Below are 18,544 nucleotides of genomic sequence, written 5' to 3' on the forward strand. Positions count from 1 at the left end.
AGAGTCATCAAACCACAATACCTACCAGAGGCAGTGGATTGTAGCAAGGCTGAAGTTGGTTTAAACTTAGGTAGATAAAGCAACAATGGTAGCTGCCACCTGGAACAACTGTGGGCAAATAAGGGCTTTACTTAAATACCAGTTTCCCAAAGAGATGCCAATGGCAGCACTGGCAAAATTGAACTGACGAGGTTACTTCCATAACATACAAGAATTTGTAATGCAGACAATATATGCATTACAGCAAGGCAGTGGTCTTTATGACTCAATCTTATTCTAGATAAATACAACTTTTTTTTTTTTTTTTTAAGTCTTCCTAGTTACCTAGAGCATATCAAATGGAATAACCACATATCATTTGTATGCTTCTTGGGTTTAGAAATCTCCATCTTATTTTCTTCAATAACAGGGAAAAGATAAAGCTTCTGCTGTCAAGTTGAGAAAATTTTGGGAGAACTATGCATTTTTAATCCAGTAAAGCATCTTCATCTACCCCATCCACAAAAAAGCACACATAAGTTTCATCCACTAGCAACGCAACTAAAAAATCTGGATAACTGATCTGCCAGCATGATCACTTTTAGGAAAACAAAAGAAGCTGACAAATTTACGATTTTAAGTCATTACCACATGTTGTTCTACAGTTTTTTCTCTGTGCAGTTCTCTTCTAAGACTAACCATTCTAACATATGCCTAAGTACTTCACATTACTAACAGTGCAAATCACTGTTTTGGAGTGATTCTCTTATGTTTTTGCAATAACAAAAAGAAAAAAACAATATGACAATGAAATCTCTTATTTAATCATTTTCCACATTTTTACTACTATCACTACGTGGAAAAAGTAGGAAAAAAAGTCGGGATATGTCACATTTTTAGATGAACATTGATAATTCATATAAATAGAGATTCTGACTATTTCTATTGTAATGTAAGTATTGGTGGAAAATGTCAGGCTATTAAAATTAGATCTGAACACCAGAATCCTGTGTTTCTCTCTACACTCTAATTTAGATGGTATTAACTACAGCATAATACTGGATTCTACTGCAACAAACATCAGTTGCTTAGCATTTCATCAGAATGAACATATTGCTTTGTATTTTAAGGGCGTTTCTTGAAGCAAAGTATCTGACACTCTTTCTGGTAGATTATATTTCACAACAAATATACTGCTGACACAAGAAGCATCATCTCAGTATCTGCAGAACACATCACAGGGTGAGGGTGGGTTTATTTTGTTTTGTTTTTTAAAACCATAAATCCAAAATAATGTAAAATTGTAACAAAATAATGGGCATGTTAGAAGAAATAAGATAACACCACCTTCGAAATGTAACACTGTCATGATACTATCACGTAAAAAAAACCTAAGAGGCATTACATAAAACCAAGATAACAAAATCTGAACTACCTGTAAGGACAGTGCAAGCAATGCATTTCTCAGTAGAGTAAAAACAAACAAACAGAAAACCACCAAGCATGTTATGTCTTGGACTTCAAGAATGCATTAGCTCTGGAAATGCCTCCTCTTTCTAAGGCTTTATATATTACTCCCTTAGATTTGGCAGAATGTATCCTATTTTCTGCAAAAGAAAAGTTTGCTGCAAGTAAGAATATTGTACCTACCTCAAAGAACTCATTACAAATTCATTAAGTCATCAAGTTAGAGGAAGAATAAAGGTATCATGATTAAAGCATCCTCAAGCTCAATCACACAGGTATATTTATTTCGATATACATTATCAAAACCCTAAATGATCCTTAGAAGTAACTTTTTCAATTCTCACTGTTATAATTAGTCCAATTTTACACAAGTTTGACATAGTTCTACCAAACATATTGCTGCACCATGCTGAAATTTGATACATATATGAAAACCATATGTCAGTTATTACCATGAGTACTCATTGTGCAGTACTAAGAATAAATCTAAAACACAATACACACATAATAATTAACAAGCTCAATGCCAACATACCTGAATAGCTAAAAGATACACACCTTTCATCGTCCATTTCCAAGCTGGATTCGCTTTCTGACAGTTGCCTGCAGAGTGCTTCCCTACGCTCCATTTCCCTCTGTAATTTTCTTTGAAGCCTCAAGTTTTCTTCCCTCATATGTCGCTCCTCTTCTAAATACTGCGCCATCTTCTCCGAATCTGAAATTCAGAATTCTGTTAAAATTTGATTCAAATTCCATTTCAGAGACAGGAATTTTACCTCACTACGTCAAGAAGGAAGGTGTAGAAAATGTTCAGAATGGATCATCGAGATTCTCATCCATAAGACACTACTGCTCTGGCTAATTTGTAACAGTAGCTACTAAAACAAAGTGCTGTCTGACTGCAATTTTACAAGGAAGGGTAAAAAGCTAAACAAGTTTCAAGTATTTACTTAAATAAATTCAAAAAGCAAAGAAAAAAGTCATTAAGAAAATGATAAAACCAAAACCGTGAAGCAGTACCATGAATGACTGCTGCTTCATTTGAGTAATGCTACTGAACATCTACAAGAATTTTATGAAGAAATGATTTAAGGTATTTGACAAGGGAAAGAGAGCAAAACAAGTTCTGTAACACAAAATATTCCAACTTAATTAAATTGCTATCTTAAAATATTCTATAGCATGCTTTCAATAAGCCAGCAGGACATCTACCAGTATCAAAAGCTAACCAGTGATTTACTCTCTACATAAAAGATAACCTGAGTTTGCAGTTCTAAAGAGTTCATCAGACATCACTTTAAAAGTCATTTACCAGATCATTTAAGTGATTAAATTACATCAAGGAAAGCCTTGTAGCACACTGATACATTATTGCAATAAAACAGAACCTACGGTACGTGTAACGTATTTTGTGAGGTTTTCTAATATTTGATCGAGTATATAGTGAATTCCTTGTTACTAAAACAAAAAAAGTGATCCCTTACTCTCTGATCATTTCTTTATGCTGCAGTCCAAAGAATATTCCTGTTTCAGAAAACTATCAACTGTCTACAATTCTCCACTTATCTGTGTGAATACAACTTCTAAATGTAACAGCATTACGTATTTGCAGATATTACTGTACCAATAATACATAACAATACAAAATTAGTATTGTCCTAAACTGGAAGTGTTTCGGGAAAATGCAATATAACAACACAATAACAATTTTCTAAGTAGACTTTACAAAGTACTCAAGTAAAACAGTAAGGGTTCTGAAACAGCCACATACTGCAAAGCATCAAACTTCCTCCCCCAAAAAACTGCTTTTCAGTTTAACCTTCTGTTTGCAGGCAGTCCATAAAGCAGTAAATCCACAACTTTCATTAGTATGGCTATACATTCTGCAGCTTTTTCTAACCTGTTTACAACAGAAAAGAGTATTTCTAAACCTAAACTCCACTTTTCATAAGAATTTGACTTCAACTGCTTCAAAATTTTTACTCTAAATCACAGTATTTCAAAAAGAAATTACCTGGAAATAATAAAGAATGCGTGAAATGAGATTAATTATGCCAGATCTGCATAATGACAGTAAATCTAAGGCCATGCTCTCATTCTGAGGTTCACAAAGCGAAGGCTACAGCACAGAACTGCCAAGTACAAAGATTAGCAGCCCTTATCTTCTTTTAACTGAGACAAATTATTAATGCCACCAATGTGTGTACAAGGCCTTTGCACAAGAGCACTCTGCAAGCTACTCCGCCTGTAAGGAAAGTCTCTGGCAAGCTGTTGGAGAAGTACTGTAGTCAGCCTGTCATAGCCAGCACTGCTGAGGGGATATTGTTTGCTTCCTGCTCCCCCACACTTTCCTGACCACGTAGCTAGGTACCTCCTTATCTAGCGGTGGAAGTACACCATGACTAAAAAAATACACAAAAAACAAAAAGGTGGAGCCGACTAACCACAGATAGGAACTTTAATTGTAGGATGAAGGGATGATGGAATGGTCTTGCAGACCACAGGAAGAAACAAACCATCTTCCTGCCACCCTAAAACACGCATTTGGGCCCTTCCTTTCTCCCCAAGAGGGGTGGAGCTTGATGATCCTTGAGGTCCCTTCCAACCCAAGCCATTCTATGATCCTATGAAAGTATTTGTGTGTTGAAATACTTCTAAAAGTCTCTGGAAAAAAAAAAACACGATAGAAACATATATTCAAGAACTATTCAGTGATTCTTTCCCATTCTAATAATGCTAAAAACAAACAGACCAAACTGCTGTATAAGTACATTAATGAGTTATAATACTGCAATCATTAAACTATTTTAGACTGAACTTGTCCCATTTGTCCACTGATATCTTAAATTACACCACACAATTTTAGGTAGAAATCTAATATTACATCCTTAAAAAGATTTGCAGCAAATTGTTTACTCACGCTGTAACTGTGCAGCCCTCAGTTGTTTCTTTAACCTCTCCACTTCATTCTTTAAAAATCTGATATGTCTCATCATATTTTCTGGGGAATCTATCTCCATTGATATGTCTCTGGGTGACGGTGGAGCGGATACTGGCTGGTCTAATTTCTCCTGCAAAATTCTGAATAGAAAACAGCTTGAACTTTACCTTCAGCTTTAATGAAAAGAAAACCCTTTAAATTCCTCAGAAAGTAAGCGAAAGGATTTTGACAGATAACCGAAATTATCAAATACAATTATCTACTATATTCGTTTTGAAGAACCTTAGGAAGATTTATAATGTTTTCTTCTTTAATTTAGAATTTTAAAAATTAAGATTTGTCCAAGGACAAATAGACTTCTTAGGACACTCAGATGTTGTCACTGCCAAATATTTATGCATATAGTTTGGGAAAAACAAGTCACAGACCATACATAGTGACCTCTGTTTCACACGCAAAATATGATTATTCCCCAAAATAATTTCAAGTAAAGTCACTTAATCTGAGTTTTTACATGCATGTTCTCACAGGAAGAATAAACATGAAGGTGAGAAAAGGAGTATGGTGAAATGCAGCCTTTTCTGCATTCCACTCCTACAACGAAACAAGCACTTGGAACACGTCTGTGTTTCAGTACATATTTCCTGACTTCACGTGCATTTTTTCAGCCTGGAAGCACGAAACTGTTCTTCACTTGAACAAGGCTGACTGGCCAGATCCAAGTTTGCCCTGAAGAGCAGGGACACTACTACACAAACACAGCAGCTGCACGGCCTGCTATTCACAAGTACCACACAATGTGGTACTAAAGCACAGTTTATGACTCCACCATATATCCTGGAAAGAAGGCGTGCAGTCCAAAATAAATTATACCACAAATAATCTAGCTTAAAAAAGACTTCAAGATGCACAAAAAAGTTCTACAAAGACATATCTGCTATGGATTTATCACTGCTGGATATATGAAGCTCTTTGGAGCTCCTTCCACACAGCAGGGCTCTATAAAATAAAACTACAAAAACTGCAGTTCTGATTGGTTTCTAGTCCGTAGCCAAGATTCACAGAGTTGCACCAGCATAACTCTCCTAAAACATGTAGCAGAAATTAAGGAATTAGAAATCTCTTCTCCCTTACTCCTTCCAAGGCAAAGTTCTCATAATGTAGCAAAGAGAGGATCAAGAGAGGATTTAATCCTAGCTTTCCCAGGAACATAAAAAATCCTTGTCTTATTTTCTAGTGAACAAATAGAGGGAAATGTATGGGAACTGCTGAATCACGGCCTGAACATTTGATTGACTGGAGAATGATCTCTTTTGCAGATGGCTTCTCTTGGAGTCTTCTCAGTGAGCCCAGGACAAGGGTAAGCTTTCCATCCATTCTTCTTTAGTATGACAACCTGCTTAGCCTAACTTTCCTGTATTATAACCTTAATTATACAACCTATATAACCTTAATTATATAACCTATATAACCTTAATTATAATGTCCGAATATTCATTGATTACACAGGGAAGTCTTAGTGAAACAAATGCACAGCTGAGAAATAGTTGAAGTCTTCTCCAAGCAGGCAGGGAAAAAACAAGAGCTTCTCATAAAAAGAATAAACTAAAACAATGCATTATTTTCTTCTGGCCACAAACAGAAAGCTACTTCTAAACCAAGATATCTTGAGTATATCAGCTGTTGAAAAAATTCAGAAAACTTTTCCTTTCCCAGCTTTCCCAGGTCAATTTTTATACTGTCCTCATTTCATCTAGTTTAGGCACTCAAGCCTGCGGTAACACGTAAACAAAGACCTTTACAACAATGTTAAATTCCAGGTTTCCATAGATCAGATAGTGCTTGCATTACTGAAATGAACATACTTAAATCAGAAGTTAAGTATTAAATGATACATCTCCCACAGTAACAAATACACTGAACAAGACAAACCGTTTTTCTGCTTCGAGCTTGTCCATCCTCTTCCAAAGACGATTCACTAGTGCTTCTTGCTCTTGTTCCAAAGTATTTTCAAGGTCAATCTTCTCACGTCTTAGCTGCAGAGAAAAGCAATCGATTAAAATGATGGGAATAGAAATATTTGCAAAGAATTGTCATTAGGAATGACTACTGTGTTGCAAGAAAGACAAGACAGTTTCCCAAGATTCTCTAAGATGCCAAGAAGGCAAAGGAGAGAAAAATAAAGGAAAAATCTTTTCTTGGTAGTATTTTAGTACAAACACTGTGCAACTATTAATACGAATACACTAGGATATCAGGAGCCAATCTTATCCAGTAACACTAGTGGCTGAACTACGGGAGATAGCAGTAACAAAACCAACATGATGATTAGCATCTTTATAAAAATACTATGGAGGTATTTCCCCCACCCAACTACAGTGAGCTGAAGTTAACACATGCTATCTTTGGAATAGGCAGAAAAGCCCACATTCATTGAAAGAATGAAAACACATCAAATGACTTTCTTGCATCCTCACTGCATCAGTACAGCTGAAGTGGTATTACAGCAACTAAATCCATCAGGGCTATGTTCTAACCACTTCATAATGCGATAACCAAGCAGAATTTACACTTGTGCACTTAATGCAGCAGTAATGGTTTAATGAGTGCATAACTGTCTTTTTCAACACTTAGGGCAATTAGATACCACAAGTAAAAACATATTCATTTTGATGAGTAATAGGAAAAAAATAAGAAAAAAAAAACAGTCAACCTTCTCATGTCTGTACTTCTGGATGTACATTAATAGTTGAGGGAATTTAGACTTTGGTAACATAGCAGTCAGGAGCAATATGCTTCAGTCTCACATGAGAGATGAGAATTTGTACCCTGCTACTTGCACACTGTAGACCCTGGCTGCCACTTGCACACTGTAGCAAGTATTTTATACCAGAATGGTATGAAGACAAAGCGCTCAGCCCTGGAGAGACATGGCACTCTGCCTTAGGACACAGCTCAATAACCACCTGGTCGATGCCTGGGCTGGATGAGTTCAGAAGGACGAAAGTAATACAAATCAACACACCATGCTCCAGTATTAACAGCATGCAGATCTTCATTACATCAGATAACTATCTGTATAACAACATGGTGAAGGTTTGACTGCAAATGACTCATTCTGCAACAATGGTTTTTGCATCACTTCAATGTAGTATCATTTAGACTCATCTGCTCTGACCCTTCATAGTCTTTTTACAACTACATGATTAATCTTGCACCAACAAGACATACAGATGAAAATAAATCTATCTCATTTAATGGTAGGAAAAAGAGCACACTTGGAAAGTGAATTACTTATAACCTGATTTGAAAAATCAGTGTTATAGCAGCCATCACCACGGCAGCAGTTTGTTAATTAGGCACCTGTATATAGTTGAGCATGTACAATGGGAAAGTCAAATCATCAGAGATAACAGATAAATGAGCCAGGAAAGTATTGCAACCTGAGGCTGACGGATGTCGTCTGATGAAAGGCCAAAGAAGCTGGGCTTTGAAAGAGATCTAAAGCTCTACTTTTTCAAGAATGTCAGACTATACAGCAAAGAAGAATCCTTCTCTGTTAATCTTCACTGTTTTACCAGTTCCTACCAGGATATTAAAGCTTTAAGGATTTCAACCTACATAAGCCAGTACAGCATGCTGAGCAGAGCTGCGAATTCACAGGGACAGTAGGTATGTTTGTTTTGTTATAGGTATTCCAAGTGTACTTTGAAATGAAGTCTAGCTCTAGTCAATGCGTTTCTTTGGAATTTGATTGTATTTAGAATGAAATTGAGAAAAAGGATCACATCTCAAGACAAAACTAACAGCTCTGTCAATATTAGTGCTTGATACCCATGTAAGATGACATCTTTTAATTTTTATCATCACAGTAGGGAAGTGAAAAAAGTATTGCTTATTGTTGTGAACCTTAGTCTTCCCTTCAGAAGAAGAGAAGAATCCCTTTTAAGCTTTCTCACCATCCAATTGTGTTTTACTTGTCTCTGGCACTTGCTTTACTTCTAATGGAGCCAAAATATGCATTGTCTGTATTTCTAGATTATTGCCTCTTCAGTCTTCCAGCAAACTTGCTAACAAGCACAACTGTTTCCTCCTAAAATGTTGGACATCTTATAGATCAATGAAAGCTGTGTACACTCTCCACCTAGTCCCACTATCCCAAATCCCACATATTTTGCTTCTCATCTGCTGCTTCCCGTTTGTATCACTTTTCTGTTCTCCAAGAAAATCTTTCCAGGAAATTTTACATTTAATGATCTTCTCCTTTTCAAGATGCAGACATAGGAGATGATTACTGGCATCTTAGTTCTTATTTCTCATCTGCTAGCTGCATTCAGTTACCCACTGTAACGTGTGAAATAGCAAAGCGATTAAACAGGGTAACAGCAAGACTACACAAACTCGACCTCTGTAGAACAAAACTGGCAGCTACTACATTTCCTATCAAATCACTGAACTATAACCGAAAAGCCTTACTGTTCCTTTTGGCTAAAACATTCAGTTAAGAAAATAGTTCTGTGTTGCAAACTTCTTCATGGTCAGCCTTTAGAGAATTCTCTGCTGCTTCAGGCTGGCTCAAGCAAATTACGCTGGGTCACATGTGAAATCTAAGAAACCAATTTTTTTAAATTAGGATTAACATCCGTCAAAACCATCACTGCTACAGACCAGCTACTTAAGGTGCTACAAGCTGGTTGGATGAGAGAAAGCAGATGAAAAAGGAATCAAAGCACAGCTAATTCACATTATTCCATATTTTAAGGAAAGTAATTAATGGATAATTAATTTTGTTCTAACTGTCTGATCATTGGTTGCAGTGATAGATCTAGTGAAGATAAAGTTGCAAGCAATACAGTTCTAGCTCACTACGTTCAAAGCATTCCTGAAATACTTGTTCCAAGTCCTGTTTAACAGTGCTCTTGTTGAAGATGTGTAAGTCTCCTCTCCTTTATTTCCTATTTGCACAATAAAGGCATAACTGCTCTGCTCACAATTTTTGGTTGCTTCTTACTAGATAAAACAGTGTTGCAAGAAAGCATAAAGATCGAATATGAGATTTTTTTTCTATTTTATTGTATTGGATGACATTTAAAAATACATGGAAATTCAAAGTAAGACCAAAAGCCTATTAGAACACCTTCATAATCAAAGTAAGCTTACAAGGTCACATATTTGAGAGAAAGACCTGATAACACTAACATATAAGCAAATTCATTGTTAAGCTTTCACATTTTTTTAAAGACATCTACTGTTGATATTCCAACATAGCAAAAAGTTCCAAATGTTATCATTTCACGTGTCTGTTTGCCCAGCACAATGATGCAAAAATAAATACCACTGAGCTTCCAGCTGTGGCTCATTCTAATATTTCAAAGGCTAAACCAGCTTAATGCCCCATCCCTGGAGGCATTCAAGGCAAGGCTAGATATGGCTCCGGGCAACCCTGCACACAGCAGGGGAGTTGAAACCTTTTCAACCCAGGCCATTCTATGAAACTAAGTTTGGAGTATGCAGCTTAATTTGTAATCTTTGCATTCACTGCAGTTTTGATTACGTGGCCATCACCACCACCTTGTGGCTAAGAGAGTTAGTTCAGCCTCATTAATTTACATGCAGCTTCAGGATTTGCTGGCAACTCCAGCTTCCTACCTTTATACATTTATTTCGTAGATCTCTTTGCATAGAATGTTAACATAAGAATTGAGAAAATTCATTTCGTCATTAAGATAGCTATTAATTAAGTAGTCTATGATGCCAAATGAAATATGAAAGTCAAAAAACTACTAAAATTTCAGATGACCAGTAGCACAAGATTTATGTGTCTGAGAATAGCAAGCAAAGTCTCACGAATAACGTACGATATTTACACCACTCAAAATTGCTGGAGTTTCACAAGTTAGGAAAACTGAAGTTCTTTAACAAGCGTGTATTTTTTCATCAGTCTGTCTTTCAGTCAAAAAGATTCCTCCTAAAGCCATTCAGATGCTTTGATGCACATGCTTAAAATTCAGCAGGATAGGAGCAATTTCCAGTGGAAACAAGGTGGAAACTAGCGGAGTTTTCACCTGTAATCTCTCTCTAGGGGGAAAGGGAGTTGAACGTAGCTTCATCTCAAATCTTTGTGAGTTTACACACAGCTGACATTTGAGTACTGTGCTACCCAAGGTACCACAAAATGGTCACCCACAGTACAAGTATACCACATATATGTGGTTTACTACCACACTTAACTGCTAATAGAAGAGGCAGTCCTCAATAGCTGCACGATAGTGCAAACTAACAAACAGCAACAGGAAGCATAACTTATAAAAAAAAGTAAATTACTTCTGCAAAATAATTACAGCTTATCCAGCAGATATTAAGGTCTGCATTAAGGGCACTAAGAGCTATAAAGGCCATGGGAAAAAAAAAAAAAAAAAAAAAAATTCCTAATAATTTCTGTGAATAATTTATTGCTTTGACTGCAAGAAAATCCCCCCCCCCCCTTTTTTTTTTAAATATACATATTCTTGATATTGCCTAATTTCCTAAAGATTTAAAAAGGAATTCGAATCGAATAAAAAAATAAGAAGATACTTTTTGAATCCCTTCTTGTTTTACAGCCATACAGCTCCAAAAGGAATGCATTACCTGTTCCAGGGTGAGCTGTTTTGAAATCGTATCATTTTCCAGTTTTTTAATCTTCTTCATCAGTTTGTTCACTTGAAATTCCTGTTCCTGCTCTAGATGCTGCTCCAGCTCAGCTTTCTCATGCTGTAGCTAAAAATTCAGGACACATGAAATATTTTAAACACACAGAAATATGAAACATTATGTTACATTTATACTTCTATTTTTACATGTTGATTCATACTGAACATTAAATTCTCTACTGATGATTCTTCTGAAAAGACTTCAAAATGCACAACCCACCCAACAGCCTTTCACAAAGGAGCATTTTAAACAGTTCAATTTATAAAGAAGATGGAAGTAAGCTACATTTCTAAATAGTTAATAAAGTCAAATCAAAATAGACACATTATATACAGCATATAAAAAGCACACACATTTCAAAAGGAAAAATACATCAATGTTCACAAAAGCATTAATTTTAATCTACATGCATAATCTTGAGCACTCACAACATAAAATGCAGGCCTTAGCATGTCTTCCTTCACAGCTGAAACTTTAAAATTCATGGAAGTCATAATACTGACAATACTGTGCAACAATATAAAAATCTTACACTGTGCAATAATAGAAAAAATCTTATTTCTATTCCTGTGACAGCAAGAATCAAAAGATTATGATGACAAAGATGCTGTTATTACAAAGCCATGGTATTGGTTTTCTTAATACTTAAGAGCACTTTTTTTTTTTTTTTTTTTTTTTTTTTTTGTGTGTCCATGTAATAGTTTCCATGAAAATAAAGAAATCTTTAAGAGACAGAAAACAAAAATCTCTGACAGGTAGAAATCAAAAAAAACACAAATTATGGTGTGGAGTAGAGTCACTTCTAGTATTAACTGTCAAAATCAGAATGGAATCCTGAGAAAAGGATTCAAGCCTTCCTACAGATAAGAGCAACTGTCACCGTGACATGAGTACATGACATGACTTACTGGGAATTAAATGTCACAAAAAGACAGTGGTGCTGGCCATACAACAAAAATTGGAGGCATTTTTTCACTTGCTTACTTTCTTTGCCAGTTCTTCTGAGTTAAATAATGGTTTGAATGGTAAGATGACAACAGATATCTGCAGCACATTGTGAGAAACATCTGAAGACATACCTAATAGTCATGGACACAAGTCAAGAATGCTATACTTCTACAACAAAGAAAAATAATTTTCTAACAAGCTGAATTTCATTAGTTCATTAATTCAACTTCTTTTGCTGCTAACCTGCAGACAAAATGATCTATGAAGTGTAGACTGGCAGAAGATTTAAAGCAGAAATCTTAGTGTGGAGAGAGCACTAGACAAACAGAAACTGCTTGCAACACACAAAGAATTTAGAGCTCACCTGTGTTTTCAGGGCTTCTCAGTATTTTAATACGTGAAAAATGAAATTGTAATGAAGAATTTTCAAATAAATGAGTTCACTCCATTCATTTTTTTCCCCCAAACCCGAGGCACATGGAAATTCCCATGCACTTGAGGAAGCCAGCTGGACCCATGTGATATAACTGAGCTTATCATGGCCATTCATTCTTAATTGAATGGTTAGGAAATCTTGTTACATTGCCTAGTCAGAAACGAAGCCATTTCCTTTTTGTGTGAGAAAACGCAGGGCTACTAAGAAAGATTTTCATTAGGAAAAAAAAGTTGCATTTAGAGTTTTAAATCAAAATACTGGTTTTGTTTTTAAGAATCAAAAGTTTAAGACTGAAGACAGCCAAAGCACACACAGAACAGGCAGGGTGCAAATGCCCACCTAGCACCAGGTGCTTGTGCCTAGCTACAAATTAAAACCAAAGTCAGTTGCTGCAATCAGCTTATATTTAGTTAGCTGAATAAACTGTGCAAAAAGGCACAGTGCCAAAATCTCAGCCTAGAGCCAGATGCTGCTAAGATGAAATTAGGAACTGGGGGCATTAGCAGGCACTCTAGAGAGCCAGGCTGCTGTTATGGCCCTATGAAGGTACCTGAAACCAACCTAACAAGTTCTATTTCTTGATCTCACATCCTGTATATAAATGCAGTTGTCATATTACTTAAAACAAATTGAGCTGCAATAGCACAATATTGCTTGTTAAATCATTATTTTTTAAAGTTTGCATGGAATTTGCGTCACATGGAAACTGATAATTCTTACTTGTTGGATCTGTAGCTGCTGTGTAGCATCTACTAAACCTTATCTTGGGAGCAGGAACTGCAGCCAGAGGATCACTCTAGCTGAGCAGAAGGCTAATAAGTCAAGTTAGAAGAGATCTACTACAGCAATATTTTCTATTCGGGTTTAATCATAAGTACACCAGGAAGTGAAATAACTATTATTCAAAGCAGGAAGAAAACAGTGATAGCCCTCTCAAAACACATCTCAGTGATCACTCACACTTGGGTAAAATCCTCCTTTGCTTTCACTGCTTTTGATCAGAAAACAAAAGGAACCACCACAAACAAGTGAATGCTGAAACCCTAAGACTGAAACAATGAGAAAGTATTCAATGGTAACACATGGATAAAGACTTTACTCAGGAAAAGAAGCAAACATTTTCAAACTTTTACATTGTATGTAATGGTAGTAACAACTGTTTCCATATACACCTATAACTGCTAACTGAGGAGAAGCAAAATATGAGTTAGATTGAATCACCTTCGCAATGTCTTTCTTACAGACCTTGAAGTGCCCATGAAAGTCGTAGGAGAAATACGGTATGCATTTACACAAGATCAAAAATGGACTTAGGTTAACAAAGATAGCAAATACTTTGAAGTGAGAAGTAGAGCTTTAAACAGAAAGCTTAGCAGCAACAAGAGTGCATGCATTAGTTCAGGTAAGTCATAAACAACTACAGTAATATTCTATTCTCCCTACAAAGATGATTCCTGATGCAACATAGGATGACATCTGCCATAATATTTTACCATACTGCCTTGTGCCATTAAAAAAAATGCTTGAAGTTCCCTTTTCAAATAAAACCCAGCAAACAAATATCCCTCAGACTACAACCTCGTACGCTGAACACTTCCTTTTTACTGTGTCAGCCTTCAAAATTTGTTCAATTCCTTTTCCACTGTATGTTGAAAGCCCTTTTCATTAACAAACCTGCACCATCAGCATGCCTCCTCTTTAATCCAGATGAACATCAAATCCATGATAGATGAGTTTACTCTGATAATTCAGCACTGCTTTTATTTATTTGCATCCTCAGGCTGAAGCATGGTATATGGAGAGCAGGAAGGAAATACCTTATGTCAACTGACTTACAACTTTTGAAAGCATTGCCAAGAATCAGACTTTCACAGGGTACCTTTCATTATAGCTTCCCATTTACTTAATTCACCCTTAATTCAGCTATTATCTTTGGAAGTCACAACATTTTCATTTCAAGGACAGGTACTTAAGAGTCACTTGCACTTTCAAAATAAAAGACACAGAAGATCTGTATTTGTAATTTGAAATCTGTATTTGATTTTGAAAAGGACTGCTAGACAATGTGCAGAATAATGGACTTCGTAAATTAAAGCAATATTAAAAATTAATTACTCTTCTAAGCAGGCTTTTCACAACAGATGTGATTTTACTTCCTTAAATCTCAAAACTACAACTCAACAACCCATGTGCACAGCTGCAGGAGTAGATTTCCCATCAAAACACTTGTAGTGATACTCTGCCAAACATTACTACCATTCTCCAGTGATTAGGAATTGACAGCTCTACAAAAATAATTATGCCAAACTTTCCAGAGATGTAGCCTGGTAAATGACAATAAGGAGTACACACATGGAAAAGTGTAGTGGATTTATATAGAGCTTATTAAAACAAGGAATAAGTGTAATGGATAGCTTTTGTTTACGCCAAAATATCTATTAAGATGGATATATGGATGTTCTCCCTCATCTCTGCTGCACTTCATTTAGAAAATCAAAAATTGTGTTAATCCAAGGAAAATCAACAGGTAAAAGAATACATTTACCTATTAGGCTTGTAAAGTCAGTAAAAGCTAAGGCCACACAGTTATAAATACACAGCTAGCATCCAGCAATGGTTTGACATCAGAAAGCCTGGCCACAGAAAGACAATAGTATTTTATTGAAAACTCTTTCATACAGAATCAGTCTGGCAGTGAATGCTTCAAATTTACTTTCCTAGAACAACACTGCAAACCTGATACAGCAGTGTTTTACAGCAGCAGCACACATCATGCTGATCTGGGAAATTCATGTTAGGCTATTAGTGAGGAGCACTGCAGCTGGAACTCTGGCAGACAGCTTTCATATTTGAAGCATGTTAGCACTGTAGGATCTTGGTCCCAATGCTGCTCTGAATGCCATGCATAAGCCCCTACAACAATGAAAAACAAAGGGCTAAAAACCTGCTACCTGCATGCAAAGTCACCACATAGGTTCAAAACCCTTCAGCCAAATCAAGTGTAATTCATGCTGTTACTTTTAAAGCATTACTTTGCTTAATACAATATAACAGCACGGCCCCACATAACCTGGTTCTGTAACCAATTTCCACATAGCCCTTTCAATCAGCAGCACTGCTCAATACAGCATTTTCTTTAGTAGAAAGCTTTTTTGATAGTATGTACATCTTCAATTAGAAAAGAACACTAGAGAACTTTTTTTTTTTTTAAAGTTGACTTTGAAAGCAAATGTCTTACTCAGAAATGTTCTCACCAGTCCTCAACCAGAGTAATGGGAAACGGTATATATAAGGTAGAGGATATTTAACTTGACAACATACTAGGTGATATTAGGCATTAAACTAAGTCTCAGGAGTTTTCAGCACAGAGGGGGTTCAGATGAATGGGATTAGCTCTAAAGTTGTTTAGAAACAACACATTTCCTAACTGCAGGGCTACACATGCCTCTCAAATCTCCAACTGCAGCATATAAGAAATTGTTACAACATACTGGCAGGTTATTCAAACTCAACTAATTTTTCACGACAAAGCTTGTACAAAATCACATGAGAAGAGCCATAGTAGACCACACCTAACTTAGTGACCCATCTTCCTCAGAGGCCAAAACCAGGTACTGCACACCTATCAGAACAGGGCAGACGTGTACAGAAACTTCCCACAGATACTCACCCACTCTCCACAAATTTGCACCGTGGGTAATCAAAAGGTGTTTCTCTGCCATAAATTGTTCCAGCACCTTAAACTATTTTACTTCCAGCACCTAACACATATTAGAGTTTTCTAGAGAATTCTAGAGAAGCAACTGTTTTGTTAGAAATATGGCTAAACTCGCAGTTTCCTGGCAACCTTCAAGCATCACTGCACAGTTCTGTATATAAAGTTCAATATTCAGGACTCACTGAAATATCACGTAGTCCAGAGGGAAAAAAAAAAAAAAAGAAAAAGCATCTATCTCACTCACTTTTAAAATTAACTAACCATCTTTACGAGTTACATCTACTGCTTTGTATCTCTATAAACTTATAGGTTCTCAATGTGCATTTCAAGATGCAAATTCCACAATAACATATTAAAAAACAAAAAACATCAAAAGCCAACCCTCACTCACTGTACTTCTTGTACTTTACTTTATCAGATGTCAGCTTTACTGCAAATATGACCTGACCACATCCCTGACTGCCCTCACACTAGCAAGAACAAAAACTCAGCCACTGTTTGGCCCTGAGAGAAACACCAGAAAAGGAACCACTTACCTGCATCAGTTTTCTTGAGAGCTCATTAGTGAGAAATTCCTCTTCCTTTTCATAGTTTACCGCAAGTGTTTCTTTCTCTTTCTGCAGAGCCTGAATCTTCTTGAACAGTGTGTTACTGATGAATTCTTCCTCCTGCTCTGCCCTTGCTTGCTGTGAAATAAAGACAAAGTTTTAAGAAAAAAAGGAAGCAACTTTCCACACCAAAAACTACAATTATTCTGTTTGTCTTAATATTCCTTTTCTCCACCCTTCATATTAAAGCTTGTCCGTCCATTCTGGAGAACAGTGAGATGAACGTAGGCCCTGTTACCTTTTCCAGCAGAACAACATCATTCTTCCTTTTTTTTTGTTCCCCATCTTTTAACTTTGGAAACTACACAGATGGTTTAAAGTGGCTTCCCTCAACCAAATGCATGAACTCCTTAGCCTCTTAAAGTTTATAAAAACATCAGTGATTCAGAGATAACCACTTTTACCTTCTCTATTCCTAAAAACAAAATACTGCAGCCACCTCTCTAAATGTTCTCCATTACGAACCAACGCACAGATGTGAGGCATTCAGCACTGTGCCAACTTGCCAGATCCCTTCAGCTGCAGCACTGCTCTCTGGGAGGCACACAGTGTTTGTCTCTCCTGCAGGTACACCTCTGGTGACAGTGACAGGGCCAGAGGGAATGGCTTGGAGCTGTGTCAGGGGAGAGACAGGCTGGTGTTAGGGAAAGGTTCTGCACCAGAGGGCGGTGAGCATGGAACAGGGCAATGAGCACAGCCCCAGGTTGCTGGAGTTTGGTGAGCATTTGGTTGACACTCTCAGACAAAAGGTTCGGATTCTGGATGGTCCTTTTTGGGGCCAGGAGTTGGGCTGCTCCAAAGAAAGACAACTAAACTCCTCCCTCCGCCTCCCCCTTTGCATTCTCTGCTATTCAGGTATTTCCAGATTTTTTATGTACACTTAAGAAACTTCATAAACAGAATATAGTAGTTATCTTTGGATGTCTGCTCTAGAAAACCGCAAAGGGCAACTCATATGGGCAAATGACAGCCCACAGCTACAGATGGGTAAAGCCAACTCCTAATTACACAAGCAATGCATAATTAGCCCAGAAAAACAGAACAACACAAACACAGAATTCCCAAGCCATAACCTTCAACAAATCAGACCACACAGTGTTGAGGAGTTTTCTCTGTCCCTACAACAAAACCCATATCACATGAACTGCAGATTTGTGATTTCCCCTGAGTTTAATAAAATTATACCAGCTTGTAGCTTGCAATACATAAGGATTTGCTTAGTTTTATTTCAGCAAAATTTGACTGTGGAAACTTTAAGAAATAGGATCCAGAAGTATAACTGTTTAACTTGCATAATGTTCTGCCCCAAATGTGGCAGAATAATCATCTCTTTATATATATTGCACAATGGAAAGTGCTCACAGGATTTCATTATGTCAGTGATCTTTTAACTGGAATGATGCATTCCCTAGTAGTCCAAGAGGCAATTACTTAAGCAGAGACACCTTTCATGCCTACAAGAAAATTTACTTACAAAGCATAACTGTCTTTAAAGCTGGTGGAATAAAAGGGACAACCATAAATATCCCCAGATCTCCAGTATCATAAAATCTATAGCAGTGGTTTGGAAACTTTTCAATTGAGTCTTCCTTGCTTCAAATCTTCACATCCTTACCAGTGCCTTCTCCCATCTTCATTGCTTTTGTGCCATGGCCCTTACACACTACCTGCTACCAGCTCCTGTCTCGCTTGGCACAATCCCAAGATGAGGAAAAAGACAATAAGGAAAGAAAGGAAGCTCTGGCACAGTTTAT

At 36.8% G+C, this 18,544-nt stretch overlaps 1 protein-coding gene across 1 annotated transcript in view; it reads right to left on the reverse strand.

Moving 5' to 3' along the window:
• CCDC6 (coiled-coil domain containing 6) overlaps positions 1-18,544 on the reverse strand; it is a 46,409-nt gene that overhangs the window by 12,180 nt on the left and 15,685 nt on the right. Inside the window, exons 2-6 of the mRNA XM_048946323.1 lie at positions 16,719-16,868; positions 11,018-11,146; positions 6,320-6,423; positions 4,367-4,527; positions 2,005-2,161 (exon numbers count right to left, since the gene is read on the reverse strand). Of these exons, the coding sequence (XP_048802280.1) occupies positions 2,005-2,161; positions 4,367-4,527; positions 6,320-6,423; positions 11,018-11,146; positions 16,719-16,868 (701 nt within the window). The remainder of the gene's footprint in view (positions 1-2,004; positions 2,162-4,366; positions 4,528-6,319; positions 6,424-11,017; positions 11,147-16,718; positions 16,869-18,544) is intronic.

This window comes from Lagopus muta, chromosome 5 (assembly GCF_023343835.1).
Source record: "Lagopus muta isolate bLagMut1 chromosome 5, bLagMut1 primary, whole genome shotgun sequence".
Taxonomy (NCBI): Eukaryota; Metazoa; Chordata; class Aves; order Galliformes; family Phasianidae; genus Lagopus; species Lagopus muta.